This window comes from Rhincodon typus, chromosome 4 (genome assembly GCF_021869965.1).
Source record: "Rhincodon typus isolate 14 chromosome 4, sRhiTyp1.1, whole genome shotgun sequence".
Taxonomy (NCBI): domain Eukaryota; kingdom Metazoa; phylum Chordata; class Chondrichthyes; order Orectolobiformes; family Rhincodontidae; genus Rhincodon; species Rhincodon typus.
Window position 1 is genome coordinate 63430138 of NC_063335.1, and position 12841 is coordinate 63442978.

The following is a 12841-nucleotide window of genomic DNA, read 5'->3' on the forward strand; positions in this document are numbered from 1 at the left end:
AAGTGATTAACAAGAATAAAGCGTGTGGGATGGGGTGGGGTGGGGGAGTGTATTGAGATGGCTAGGAAACTAGATGGCAGAGTGGAAACAAAGTAGGAATTAATGGATCCTTTTCAAATTGGCAAGCAGTAACTAGTGGGGTGCCACAGGGATCAGTGCTGGGACCCCAGCTATTCACAATATATATTAATGATTTGGATGAGGGAACAAAATGTAACCTCTCCAAGTTTGTAGATGATGCCGAGTTGTGTGGGGGGGGAGGCGGTGAACTGTCGGGAGGATACAGATTGTTCAGCATGATCTCAACAGGTTGGGTGAGGGGGCGCGTATCAATGGCAGATGCAGTATAATTTGGATAAATGTGAGGTTATTCACTTCAGAAGCAAAAACAAGGCAGATTACTACCTGAATGGCTGTAAATTGGGAGAGGGCAGTGCGCAGCAGGTCTTGGGTGTCCTTGTGCACCAGTCGCTGAAGCATGCAGGCACAGCAGGTGATAAAGAAGGCAAATAGTATGATGGCCTTCATTGCAAGAGGTTTTGAGTACAGGGGCAGGGGTGTGTTTTTGTAGTTGTACAGGGTCTTAGTGAGACCACACCTGGAATATTGTGTGCAGTTTTGGCCGCCCTTTCTGAGGAAGGATGCTCTTGCTCTTGGGAGTGTAGTGAAAGTTTACTAGGCTGATTCCGGGGATGGCAGGAGGAGAGATTGACTGACTAGGTTGGGATTGGGATCCTGATGTATGAGGAGAGGTTGACTGACTAGGTTGGGATTGTTTTCACTGGAGTTCAGACGAATGACGGGGGATCTCATAGAGACTTTTAAAATTCTAACAGGACTGGACAGGATGGATGCAGGATGTTCCTGATAGTGAGTGTATCCAAAACCAGGGGTCACAGTATGTGGATTTGTGAGTAGATGATTTAGGAAGGAGATGAGACATTTCTTCACCCAAAGAGTGGGTGAGCCTGTGGAATTCATTACCACAGGACTTAGTTGATGCCAAAATATTGAATGTATTCAAGAGATGACTGGATATAGCACTTGGGGTGAATGGGATCAAAGGTTATGGGGAGAAAGCAGGATTAGGCTATTGAGTTGGACGATCAGCCATAATTCTGAAGAACAGCGGAGCAGGCTCAAATGGCCGCCACCTGCTCCTATCATCTATGTTACGGCCACACAGGAGGTGCGCAAAGCAAGGTCAACATTAGGACGATCAACATTATTTGGAAGAAGCTGTTCTTGAGCCTGTTGGTACATGTGTTGAAGCTTCTGTAGCTTTTGCCTGACTGGGCAGGTTGGAAGTGAGCATTACCAGGGTGGGAGAGGTATTTGACATTGGCCGCCTTTCCGTGGCAACAAAAAGTGTAAGTGGATTCCATGCATGGGAGGTTGGCTTCAGTGATGGTGTGCACAGCCCAGACAACTTTCTTTAGTTTCTTACGGTTCTGGCCAGAGCAGCACCCTGCTGTACCAAGCCGTTATGCACCCAGATAGAATGTTTTCTATGGTGTATTTGTAAAAGTTGGTGAGGGTCCTTATGGACATGCTGAATACCCTAAGCCGCATGAGGAAGAGGCTGCGTTGTGGTGTCTTGTTGACCATCTACTTGGGAGGTCCAGGGCAGATTATTGGTTATCGTCACTCCTAGGAACTTGACGCTGTCGACTCTGTCCACCTCAACTCCATTGATGTAGGTAAGGGCGTGTCCTCCTTTTTCCTGAAGTCAATGATTAGTTCTTATGTTTTGCTGACATTGAGAGAGAGAGGTTGTTATCATTACACTACAACACTAAGCACTCTATCTCTTCCTGTATTCTGACTCATCATTTGATATCTGTCCTACCATGGTGGTGTCATCAGCAAACTTGTAGATGGCATTCACACGGAAATTGGCTACAGCCTTGAATGTACAGGGAGTAAAGTAGGGGCTGAGAATGCATCTTTGCGGGGCTCCAGTATTGTGGATTATTGTGGAGCAGTTGCTATTGTCTACCTTCGCTGCTGTCTGTGGGCCAAGAAGCTGAAGATCTGGTTGCAGAGGCAGAGCCGAAACCTAGGCTTTGAGATTAGCCTGGAAGGAATTATGATGTTAAAGGTGGAGCAGTAGTCGATGAGTAGGAGCCTGACATAGATTGTTTACTTTGTATAATTTAGAAAAATGTTATGAACTGTTTTGTGCTTTTAGCCTGTATAAACTGAAAAAGGTTCTTAACTACTCAACCAAGATAATTTCACACTCAGACTAATAACATCATAGTGTGATATAATAAAGGAATCCAGTTCCAGCTGAAAGCTGTCTTATGTTATCCAGTTGCTTTATAAGCTTTAAAATATATTTTTGCATATTTTAACATTTTTCAAAACAGTCCTGAAGGAATGTCACTAGACCTGAAGCATTAATTGCTTTTTTTCCCCACAGATGCTACCAGATCTGCCAAGGTTTTCCAGAAATTTCTGTTTTTGTTCCTGATTTCCAGCATTGTATCTATTATGGCCTGGCTATGTAGTTGGAAGCTGGAATAGCAAATAGTCTTACTAAGTCACAAGTAGTTGCGTGGGGAGGGATTGTGATAATTAGAGAGTCATCTTTGTAAGGGGTACCAAGGTCAATCATTGTGGTGGTCTTCCTAATTAATTGGATGAAATTTTTACTCATTAGTCTGAATGTTAAGCAGAAACATCTAAAGCTTTCTCATTTGAAGTAGAATTGCTCCATAAACACCGATCATACTGCCTATCAACAGTTCACCTGTTGTGCTGAACCAGCACTCTTGCACTCCCATGCAAAGAGCAGAAGGGCAATGGAATATACTTCAATGCCGTTGCCCTTTGTGATGTGAAGAGTTGGAAAATGCTAACTAGATCAACGCTTGCATTCACTAATTGCTGTAAATGACAGCATATAAGTAAATACAGTATATAAAAGACAATTTTTCAAAGGCTCAATAAAATTCTCAATTTGCACGTGCCACAAGACATTGGAGCAGAAATAGGCCATTCAGCCCTCAAAATCTCCTCTAATGAGATCATGATTGATCTGGTGATCCTAAGCTCTACTTTCTTGTCTTTTCCTTATAACCCTTGATTTTCTGATTTTTAATCTCAGCCTCTCAGCCTTGAATATGTTCTTTAATAACCTGGCTTTTACAGACCACTCTAGTAAGGAGTTCCACAGATTCACAACCCTTAGAGAGAAGAAATTCATCCTCCTTTTTGCTGTAACTGGGTGCCCCCTTGTTCTGAGATTATAACGTCTGGTCCTAGACTTTCCACAGAGGGAAACAACTTCTCCACACTCATCGTATCTGGTAGCCTAAAAATCTTGAATGTTCTATTTAAGGTCTCTTCTCATTCTTTTGAACTCGAATGAGTACATATCCAACCACCTGGACCTTGTAAGACAATCCCTCCCTGCCTGGGATTAAGCTAGTGAACCTTCTCTGGACTGCCTCCAATGTCAGTATGTCTTTCCTTAGATAAGGGGATTAAACTTCAGTATTACAGTTGTGATATAACCTAGTGTTTGCATAGTTTCAGCAAAATTTCCTTATTGTTATACTCTGCCTGTATTGAAAAGGGAATGAATGCTGGCTCAGCTTAAAATATAGTTTCATTTGCCTTCCCTGCACCTGTTGAATTTGTATGCTAGCTTTTTATGATTTTATGCATGTGGACTCCCACTGCTGCAGCTTTCTGCAGGTTTTAAATAATATCAGTCCAGCTTCTTCCTGTCAAAATGCATAACCCCACATCTTCATGTTATATTCCATCTGCCAAATTTTTGCCCACTCATTAACCTGTCTGTACCTCTGCAGACTCTGTTATCCTCACCACTTGCCTTCCCACCTAGTTTTGCCTTCTGCCAATTTAGGATTAGTGCATTTCTACATCTAAGTTATTAATATTTGCTGTAAATAGTTGTGGCCCCAGCACTGATCCCTTTGGCACACCACTAGTTACAGCCACCCTGAAAATATCCCTCCATATCCCAATCTACCTTCTATTGTTTATCTAGTCCCTTATCCATGCTAATGTACTACCGCCACACCGTGAACTCTTAAGTTGCCTAATGTGTGGTACCTCTTCAAATATCTTCCAGAATCTAACTGTTACATCCACTGCTTCCCCTTTATCTATTCTCTTGTTACAACCTCAAAGAACTGTAATAAACTTGTTAGGTATGATTTCCCCTTTGTGAAGCTGTGCTTGATTAGAATGTATATTTGTGTAAGTATGTGTATAAATGCTCTGTCAATTTGTCCTTTATAATAGACTCCTAATTTTTCCAATGAAACATGTTAAAGTAAGTGGTTATGATTATCTGTATTTTGTTTTATTTCTTTCCCTTCTGAAATAAAGGTGTTACGTTGACAGTTTTCCAGTTGTCTAACACTTCTCCAGAATCTAAGGATTATTACAAGATTGCTACTAGTGTATCTATTATCTCTGTAGCTCCTTCTATTCATATCCGAGGATGAATCCCATCAGATTCAAGGGCTTATTGATTTTTAGTTCCATTAGTTTCTCTTGTACTTCTTGAGTGATAGCTATTGTATTTGTTTCCTCCTTTTTGCCCCTTCCAATTTTACTATTTGTGGAATGCTGTTTCTCTTCTACCATGAAGACTGATGCAAAGTATTTAGTAAACACTTCTGCCATTGCCTGGTTCCCTGTTTTTATTTCCCTAGCCTCATTCTGTAAAGGCCATATGTTCTATTTGGTCTCTTGCTCTCTTCCTTTTTATATACTTGGCATATAAGTTGCACGCCACCTCTGCGTTTCAGCCACACAATGCAATTCTGGTCAGACTCAATTTTTCAACCCAAAATTCTTTACTTAACGGGTACCTTTAATAGTAAGCTGTGTCACAGATGCATGGGAGTTTAAGGCACACCTGATCTTTGTTAGATATCAGTGTTATTTTAAAATGGTGACGATCCATATGAACAATTCACTTCACTTCACTTACTTTTCCTGCATATAAGGCTGCTCACCTTTTCTAGGGTCTTTTTGAGGCTCAAGAGTTGACTTGTATCCTGATAACTACAGTACAAGTCTGAGCAAGAAGACTACAAGTGTCCAAAGAGTTACTTGAAATAGAATCTACAAATTTGCTAGGCTTCCAGTGGCCTCTAGTGACAGCATTACCAAGATATCCAAATATTTTTAGATGCTACTAGCATTTGTCATTTATGAAGGTATTAAAAAGATAATGGGCCCATCAGGAAAGAAAACTACTCCATTTGAAAACAAAAGATGGGTTGTCAATGCCAGCTGCAATAAACTGTCGGGAGAGATGTGTAGAACTTTACTTGGCTTGTATTGCATGCTGGATACTTGCTGAGGAAGCTGTCGAATAAGGTTATAATCACAGGTCAGTACCCTGAAGTACTGTGGACATTTGTAACTTGTAATTCCAAAGTACTTTTAAAGAAGACTGATGCAACCAAAATGGCTATCTATAAATGAAGTGTAATGCCATCCCTGTATTTACCATGGTTAATCCACCTGACTACAGACCTTTTGAACGGAGGAAATCGGAGCATCCAGAGGAAACCCATGCAGACACAAGTAGAACGTGCGAACTCCAGTCGTCCTGGTTTCCTGGCACTGAGGCAGCAGTGTTAACCACTGAGCCACCGCGCCACTCATTGAAAGAATACATAAGAACAAGGGTTAAAAGATTTTGAGCTGCAAAGGTCACAGTCGAACAACTATTCCCTGGTTACCACTGTGTTGCAGGTAAAGAGATTCTCTCACTCGGTGCTAGAATCAATCTGCAAAACTCTTGGAATTGCCAATGTCATTACAGTGGCTACAATATTCAACTATTTGCTGTTCATGAGCAATTCAGAGACTGATCCACATGTATTTTTTAAACTTAGCTTTTTGGTCTTGTCTCTTATTTCTAATTCATGTTAGTATTGAGTTACTAATTCTTTTTGCATTTAGTAATTAATAAACTTTGTAAACTTAAAAGCCTGGTTAAATTGAATGCTTTTAAAAGATGGTCATTTGGATCTGGGAGAAAGTATCCAAAAAGGAAGATATTTTTAAATCAATCAGGATAAAGAATGAGAATTCCTCTTCACCATGGAATTGATGATTTCGCTTATCTCCTGAAACCACAAAAATTGGGAAACTCACCCAGAGTTTGAATGTGACAATAACATAGAAAGCTTGTTTAGATGGCAGAACTGGGTACTGAAGGAAATGATCAAAGCTGTTGCATTGCTTGCCATGAGCAAAGTTCCATGTGCTGATGCTATATTGCCTGAACTCAAGTATGACAAACCAGGTTCCTGCCGTATCTGGACAAGCATCCATCTCTGCTGGAGGAATGCCCTGGGATATAGAATTGTAATCCTGTACAAAAAAAAAACAATATTTTCAACGAGTGTTGCAGCGTCTCCTTGCTGAGAATCATGGGAAATGTATTTGCCCATGTTTCCCCTTCTCAGTCTGTAAATCCTGACTGCGTCCTCACAGATGCTTTTATGTAGTTTTGGAACTAAAAGTTCTACAATTAACAGAAGCTTCGTGGACAAACTAAGTGCAGTGCCATGTAGGAAGGCAACGGTCTGTTTCCTTCATAAATTTCACCAAGACATTCAACCATGAGTCTCAAACCATTGTTTTCCTAATATTCTAGGGGATGATAGATGAGCCAGCACTTATTGTCCATACCTTGTTGACCTTGAAGGTGAGGGTGAGCTGCTTTTTGAACCGCAATCTGTTTGGTGAAGGTAGACTGATAATGCCGTTATGGAGGGAGTTCAAGGATTTTGACCCAGTGACAGTGAATGAATGGTAATATAGATGGTTGTGGTTGGTTGTTTGGAAAAGTCTTGCGTTATGTAGTATATCTTACAGATGGTGCACACTACTACTCAGCAGTGGTGGGAATGCATGTTTGGTGGTGCCAGTCAACAGGGTGATTTATCCTGGATGGTATCAAGTTGCTTGTATAGGAACTGCAGTCATCCAGGCAGGTGGGCATTATTCCATCACACTCCTGTCTTGTATCCTGTACTTGGACAGGCCTAGGGAGTCAGAAGTTATTACTTGCGTGATTCCAACCTCTGATCTGTCTTTGTATTGGTTAGTCCAGTTCAGTTTCTGAAGTGCTGCTTGATAGGACTATTGATGACATCTTTTATAAATTTACTGATTTTTTTTTTTTTTTTTGATGGTAGACTAAGGTTGGTAATTGGCTGTTATATTTGTCCTTTTTTATTTGTGTATAGGACATGTCTGGCAATTTTACACATTGTCATGTAGATGTTAATGTTGCAACTGCACTGGAACAACTCAGCTAGAAGAGTGGCACCTTGAGAAATGTTTCCAAAATGTTGCCAAAGTTCATGAACATTACAGTGCCAGTGCCTCCAGCTGTTTCTTGATCTCGCAGAGAGCTGAATTGATTGAAGCCTGGCATCTGTGATACTCCTGGAGGTTGTTGACATAGATCATCCACTTGGCACTTCCAGCTGAAGGCTTTTACAAATGCATCAGCCATATCTTCCACATTGCTGTGTGTCCCCCATGATTGAGGATGTGGATATGGATATTTGTGGAGTTGCTACCTCCAGTGAGCAACCTAATTTTCGAACACCATTCACAATTGCATGTACAGGACTTTGAGCTGATTTGGTTTTGGAATATGTCACCTTTTATGCCTGTTTGGCATGCATGAATTCCTGCTTTGTAGCTTCACCAGATTGACACCTCAATTTTAAGTATACTTAGTGCTGCACCTGGCATGTTCTCCTCCCACTCTCCATTGAACCAGATTTGATCACCTGCCTTGATAAATGTAGTAGGGGATATGCCATGCCATATTAGATTGTGGTGGAGTACAGTTCTGCTGCTGCAGCCTCTCGTGGATTCCCAAGTCTTGATTTGCTAGACTTAATCAAAGTCTATCCCATTTAGCATAGTGATGGTGTCACAAAACATAAGGGAGGCTAGTCTCCATGTGTAGACAGGACTTCATCTGCGCAAGGACTGTATGGTGGTCACTGTTATCGATGCTGTCATGGACAGATACATTTGTGACTGGCAGATTGGTGAAGATATGGTCAAGTGTGTTTTTCCCCCTTTTTTTTGTCCTTTTTGCTGCCTGCTACACACCTAGTCCATCAGCTATGCCCTTTAGGACTTGACAAGGTGGTCTGTTTAAACTGCTGGTGAAAATTGATTGCCTGCTGAAGCTACTCCCATGTAACCACCTTTCTGTGCTAACCTGATGACATCGGTTAACAATGACAGGACAACATCAGGACCCTTGAAGATTGAATGTTGTGGGCCAGCATGGTGTATAACATTGATGTTCTTTGGCATAATCTTCTTTGCGGTCATATGCCTATTTGCATGCCAAAATAAAGAAATAGTTGTTCAACCTTGCATACCTGAGATCTAATCTAAAGCTGTGCCAGGTTCTCATAGTTTTGTTAAACCTAATGTCGACGGTCATGAGATCTGGACAATGTCAATGAGGCAGGTGGAAAAAGCTGAACATTTTCTTCCTTCCTTTGGCAGGACAAGATCACCAGTTCAGAGGTCCAGGAATGTGCTTGTTCCATCCGCATGTACTTGTTGTTATGCTAATGACAATTGTGTGTCTTGGCCAAATTCATCAAATGGATGGCTGCTATATACCCAAAACTCTTCTGTACCTTTTATATTGGCTACTAGGTTACAGTTTCATAAAATCTTGGGAATCCATTTCACTACTGCAAAGGCTCATGTCCTAGTGATATTATCCAGAGATCCAAATAAATGTTCTAGGGACTAGGATCAAATCTTACCATGACAGATGATGGAATTTGAATTCAGTAAAAATCTGGAATCAAGTCTAATGACCGTGGAACTGTTGTCAATTACCACTAAAGCCCACCTAGTTTGTTCATGTATTTTAAGGGGGGAAAGGCTGCTATTCTTATCTGGCTTTGGCCTCTTTGTGACTGCAGACACACTGCAATGCTGTTGACTCTTAACTGCAGTTAGGAATGGGCAATAAATGCTGGTCTAACCAACAATGACCACATTGTGTGAATTCTGCCTTTTTTCAAAACATTACATTATATTGAAATTCTGAAAAGAGAAGAGTGTAGATAGGAAGTTGATAACATGCAGAAACCTTAGAGGAGAGGGAAGTTAGATATTGGTGGTAGTTTGTAAAAGACTTGAGATTTTTTTAAAGAGAGGGGTGATGGCGCCAGTTGATTGAAAGGGTTGTTAGCTGAAGAGTGGGAGGGAGAGCTGTGCATACCAGGGAGAGCAGTTGATCAATAATTTGGTGGAAAAAGTCAGAATGTAGAAATTATCACAGAATCTGTGATGAATAGTATAGTTATATTTAAAGGGAGACTGGTGAAAGTGTACAAGAGAAAAGGATATAGGTTATATTGGTAAAGTTTATGAGGAAGGATAAAAGGGACGTCATGAGTAAGCGTAAATATTGATGTGCTAGTTGGGCAAAAAACTGAGTGCATTCTAATTATAATTAAATATATATAGTTGAAAATTTAATTTTGAGAGCATTTGTTAGTTTACGTGAATGCTGTACTGTCTTTTTTTCTTTCCAGTTCTTTTGATGAATACAGTTCCGAACTGAAGTCAGGGCGCTTGGAATGGAGTCCGGTCCACAAATCAGAAAAATTCTGGCGTGAAAATGCTGCAAGGTTGAATGAAAAGAACTATGAACTACTGAAGTGAGTTTTATTCAACTTTTTATTCTATTCAGATAAATTGACATTAATTTTCTACTTACTTACTATCTTGTCATTGAAGCTTAGTTACTACCTACCTACCTTTTCACATTTGTTTGCAGAAATTGGGTAGCCCAGTGATATTTAAAATGTTATTTATATTGGATTTTTTTCATGAATTTGCACTTCATTATTGAAATATAATATAATGTGAATTTAATTTTGCTTGTCTTGGTTAGTGAAGGCAGTAGACTGGAAATGTTTTAGTGCATAAGAGAATAAAGCAGAAACAAATTGTTCAGTCCTCTCAAGGTTTTGAAGCTGTTACAGAACAGTTGCCTTTCCTTGTGGCATTACCATAGCTAACACTGTTTCTCACATCAATGTCAAGTCTTCGTGCCAGAATTTTACCTAGATGCTATAGAAAGGGAAGCGGGAGAGGAGGGGGAGTGGTGTTTTTGATTAGGATAACGTTATGGCTGGACTTGGGAAGGATATTCTTGTGAGATAATCCAATAAAGTTTTATATGTTTGGAACTGAGAAATAAAGAAGGGATGATGACATTATGACTGTAGTGCAGACCCCACCCCCCACCAAATCAAGAAAACATTGTGTAGCAAATGTGTAAGGAGATCTCAGATAACTAAGAAAAATAGGGGTGTAATGGTAGGGAATTTGAATCGGGGCTGTCCTAGTGTTAAGAGCTTGAATGGGGAGTAATTTTTAAGCACGTACAAGAAGACTTCCTTCGGTGTGGATGTACCAATTAGAGAAGAAGCAGTACTTGACTTTGTGTTGGGAAATAAGGCAAGTGACAGAGGTGTCAGTGGGGAGCACTTTGGGGCAAGTGATCCTAATTCTGTTAGTTATGGAAGAGGATAGAACTGATCAAATTATAGTTATAAATTGGAGTAAGGACATTTTTGACATGATTAGACAGGAATTTCCAAAAATTGAATGGTTGGGAAGCAATTCTAAAGGTACGTTAAAGGCAAAAGAGTAACTAGAAGAGCATAGGGACCCTTTAAAGATCGACGTGGCCATCTATGTGTGGAACCACAAGAGATGGGTGCAATACTAAACTAATATTTCCTGTCAGTATTTACTGTGGAGAAAGATATGGAAGCTGGGGAACTCTGTGAAATAAATTGTGATGTCTTGAAAAGAGTTTCTATTACAGAAAAGGAGGTGTTGGAGGTCTTTAAAATGCATAAAGGTAGATAAATCCCTGGGATCTGATCAGGTATTTCCCAGAATTTTGTGGGAAGCTAGTGAAGAGATTACTAGGCTCTTTGCTGAGATATTTGTATCATCAACATTGAGTTTTTTGAAGAGGAGGCAAAGAAGATTGAAGGCAGAGCGATAGACATTCAGCATATGGACTTCAGCAAAGCGTTCAGCAAGGTTCTGCATGGTAAACTGGTTAGTAAGGTTAGATCACATGGGATCCACGGTAGCTAGCCAAGTGATACAAAATTGGCTTGAAGGTAGGAGATAGTTGGTAGTAGAGGGTTGTTTTTGGATTGGAGCCTTTGATGTGCAACACAGATGAGTGCTGGGTACACTGCTTTTCATCATGTTTTATTAATGATTTGGATGCGAATTTAGGAGGTATGGTTAATAAGCTTGCAGATGACACCAAAATAGGTTTTGTAGTGGACAGGTGAAGAAGATTATCTGAGTACAATGAGACCTTGATCAGATGGGCCAATGGGCTGAGGAGTGCCAGATGGAGCTTAATTTAGATAAATATGAACTGTTACATTTTTGTTAAAGCAAACCATGGCAGGTCTTGTACAGTTAGTGATGGGGCCCTGGGGAGTGTTGCCGAACAGAGACCTAGGAGTAAAAATTCTAGTTCTTTAAAAGTGGAGTTGCACATCGACAGGATGGTGAAGAAGGCATTGGGCACACTTGCCTTCATTGGTCAGGGCATTTAGTATAGGATTTGAGACTTCATGTTGAGGCTGTACAGGATGTTGTTGAGGCCACTTTTAGAATGCAGTGTACAATCCTGGTCGCCATCCTATAGGAAGGATGTTATTAAACTTGAGAGGGTGCAGTAAAAACTTACAAGGATATTGCCAGGACTGGAGGGCTGGAGTTATAAGGCAATGCCGAATAGGCTGGGACTTTTTGTCTTGCAGTGTCAGAGGCCGAGGGGTGACCTTATAGAGGTTTGTAAATGATGACAGCGTGGAGAGGGTGAGTAGCCAAAATCTTTTAGGGTGGGGAGTCCAAAACTAAAGGGCGTAGGTTTAAGGTGAGAGGGGAAAGATATAAAAGGGATATAAGGGGCAATTTTTTTCCACCCAGAAGGTGTATGGAACATGCTGCCAGAGGTAGTGGTGGAGGCGGGTTCAATTACATCATTTTAAAAGGCATCTGGATGTGTATATGAATAGGAAGGGTTTAGAGGGAGATGGGCAATATGGGACTAGGTCAGACTGGAATGTCCGGTTAGCACTGAGGAGTTGGACTGAAGGGTCTGTTTTCATGCTGTGTGACTCCGGACTCTAAATATATGCTGATCTGATTAGATTATATTTTGACTTCCTTGCAAAGGATTTTGACCAGGCTTTTAGAAGTCTCTGATGACCCTCAGGTGTTGGCAGTTGCTGCACATGATATTGGTGAATATGTGCGCCACTACCCTCGGGGAAAACGGTAAGCTCTCACAGTAAATACAGTCAACATAAAGAATTACATACCATGCTTTCTGAATATTTAATGTGAAAGTGTAAAAATCCTTTCTTTAGAAATTGTCATTACTACTGGTCAGAACCTCTAAATATTGTGGAAATTTTAACATGCAATTCCAAGATGTACCGGCTGCCTTTTCAAAAAATGCATCAGAAACTGGTTTTGGTGTAAATTAAGTGATTGTCTGGAGAGTTACAGGTGTTTTGATTATACAAGCACTAAGCAAATGTCTCCAAGGCACGACGTGTTAACCCCTAAAGGAGGAGGCTTTACCCCTATGACATGCACTTCTGGAAAGCCATAATACGACTTAAAGCAGTTGTACTCAAGTAAAGAGATAACAAGGTGTAGAGCTGGATAAACACAGCAGGCCAAGCAGCATCAGAGGAGCAGGACGGCTGACGTTTCGGGCCTGGAC

At 40.7% G+C, this 12841-nt stretch overlaps 1 protein-coding gene across 7 annotated transcripts in view; it reads left to right on the forward strand.

Annotated features, from left to right (window-relative positions):
* Positions 1–12841, forward strand: part of atp6v1h (ATPase H+ transporting V1 subunit H) — a 113951-nt gene that overhangs the window by 78850 nt on the left and 22260 nt on the right. For all 7 annotated transcript variants that reach the window (XM_048595931.1, XM_048595935.1, XM_048595934.1 and 4 more), the window contains 2 exons: positions 9597–9722; positions 12286–12387. In XM_048595931.1, the coding sequence (XP_048451888.1) occupies positions 9597–9722; positions 12286–12387 (228 nt within the window). The remainder of the gene's footprint in view (positions 1–9596; positions 9723–12285; positions 12388–12841) is intronic.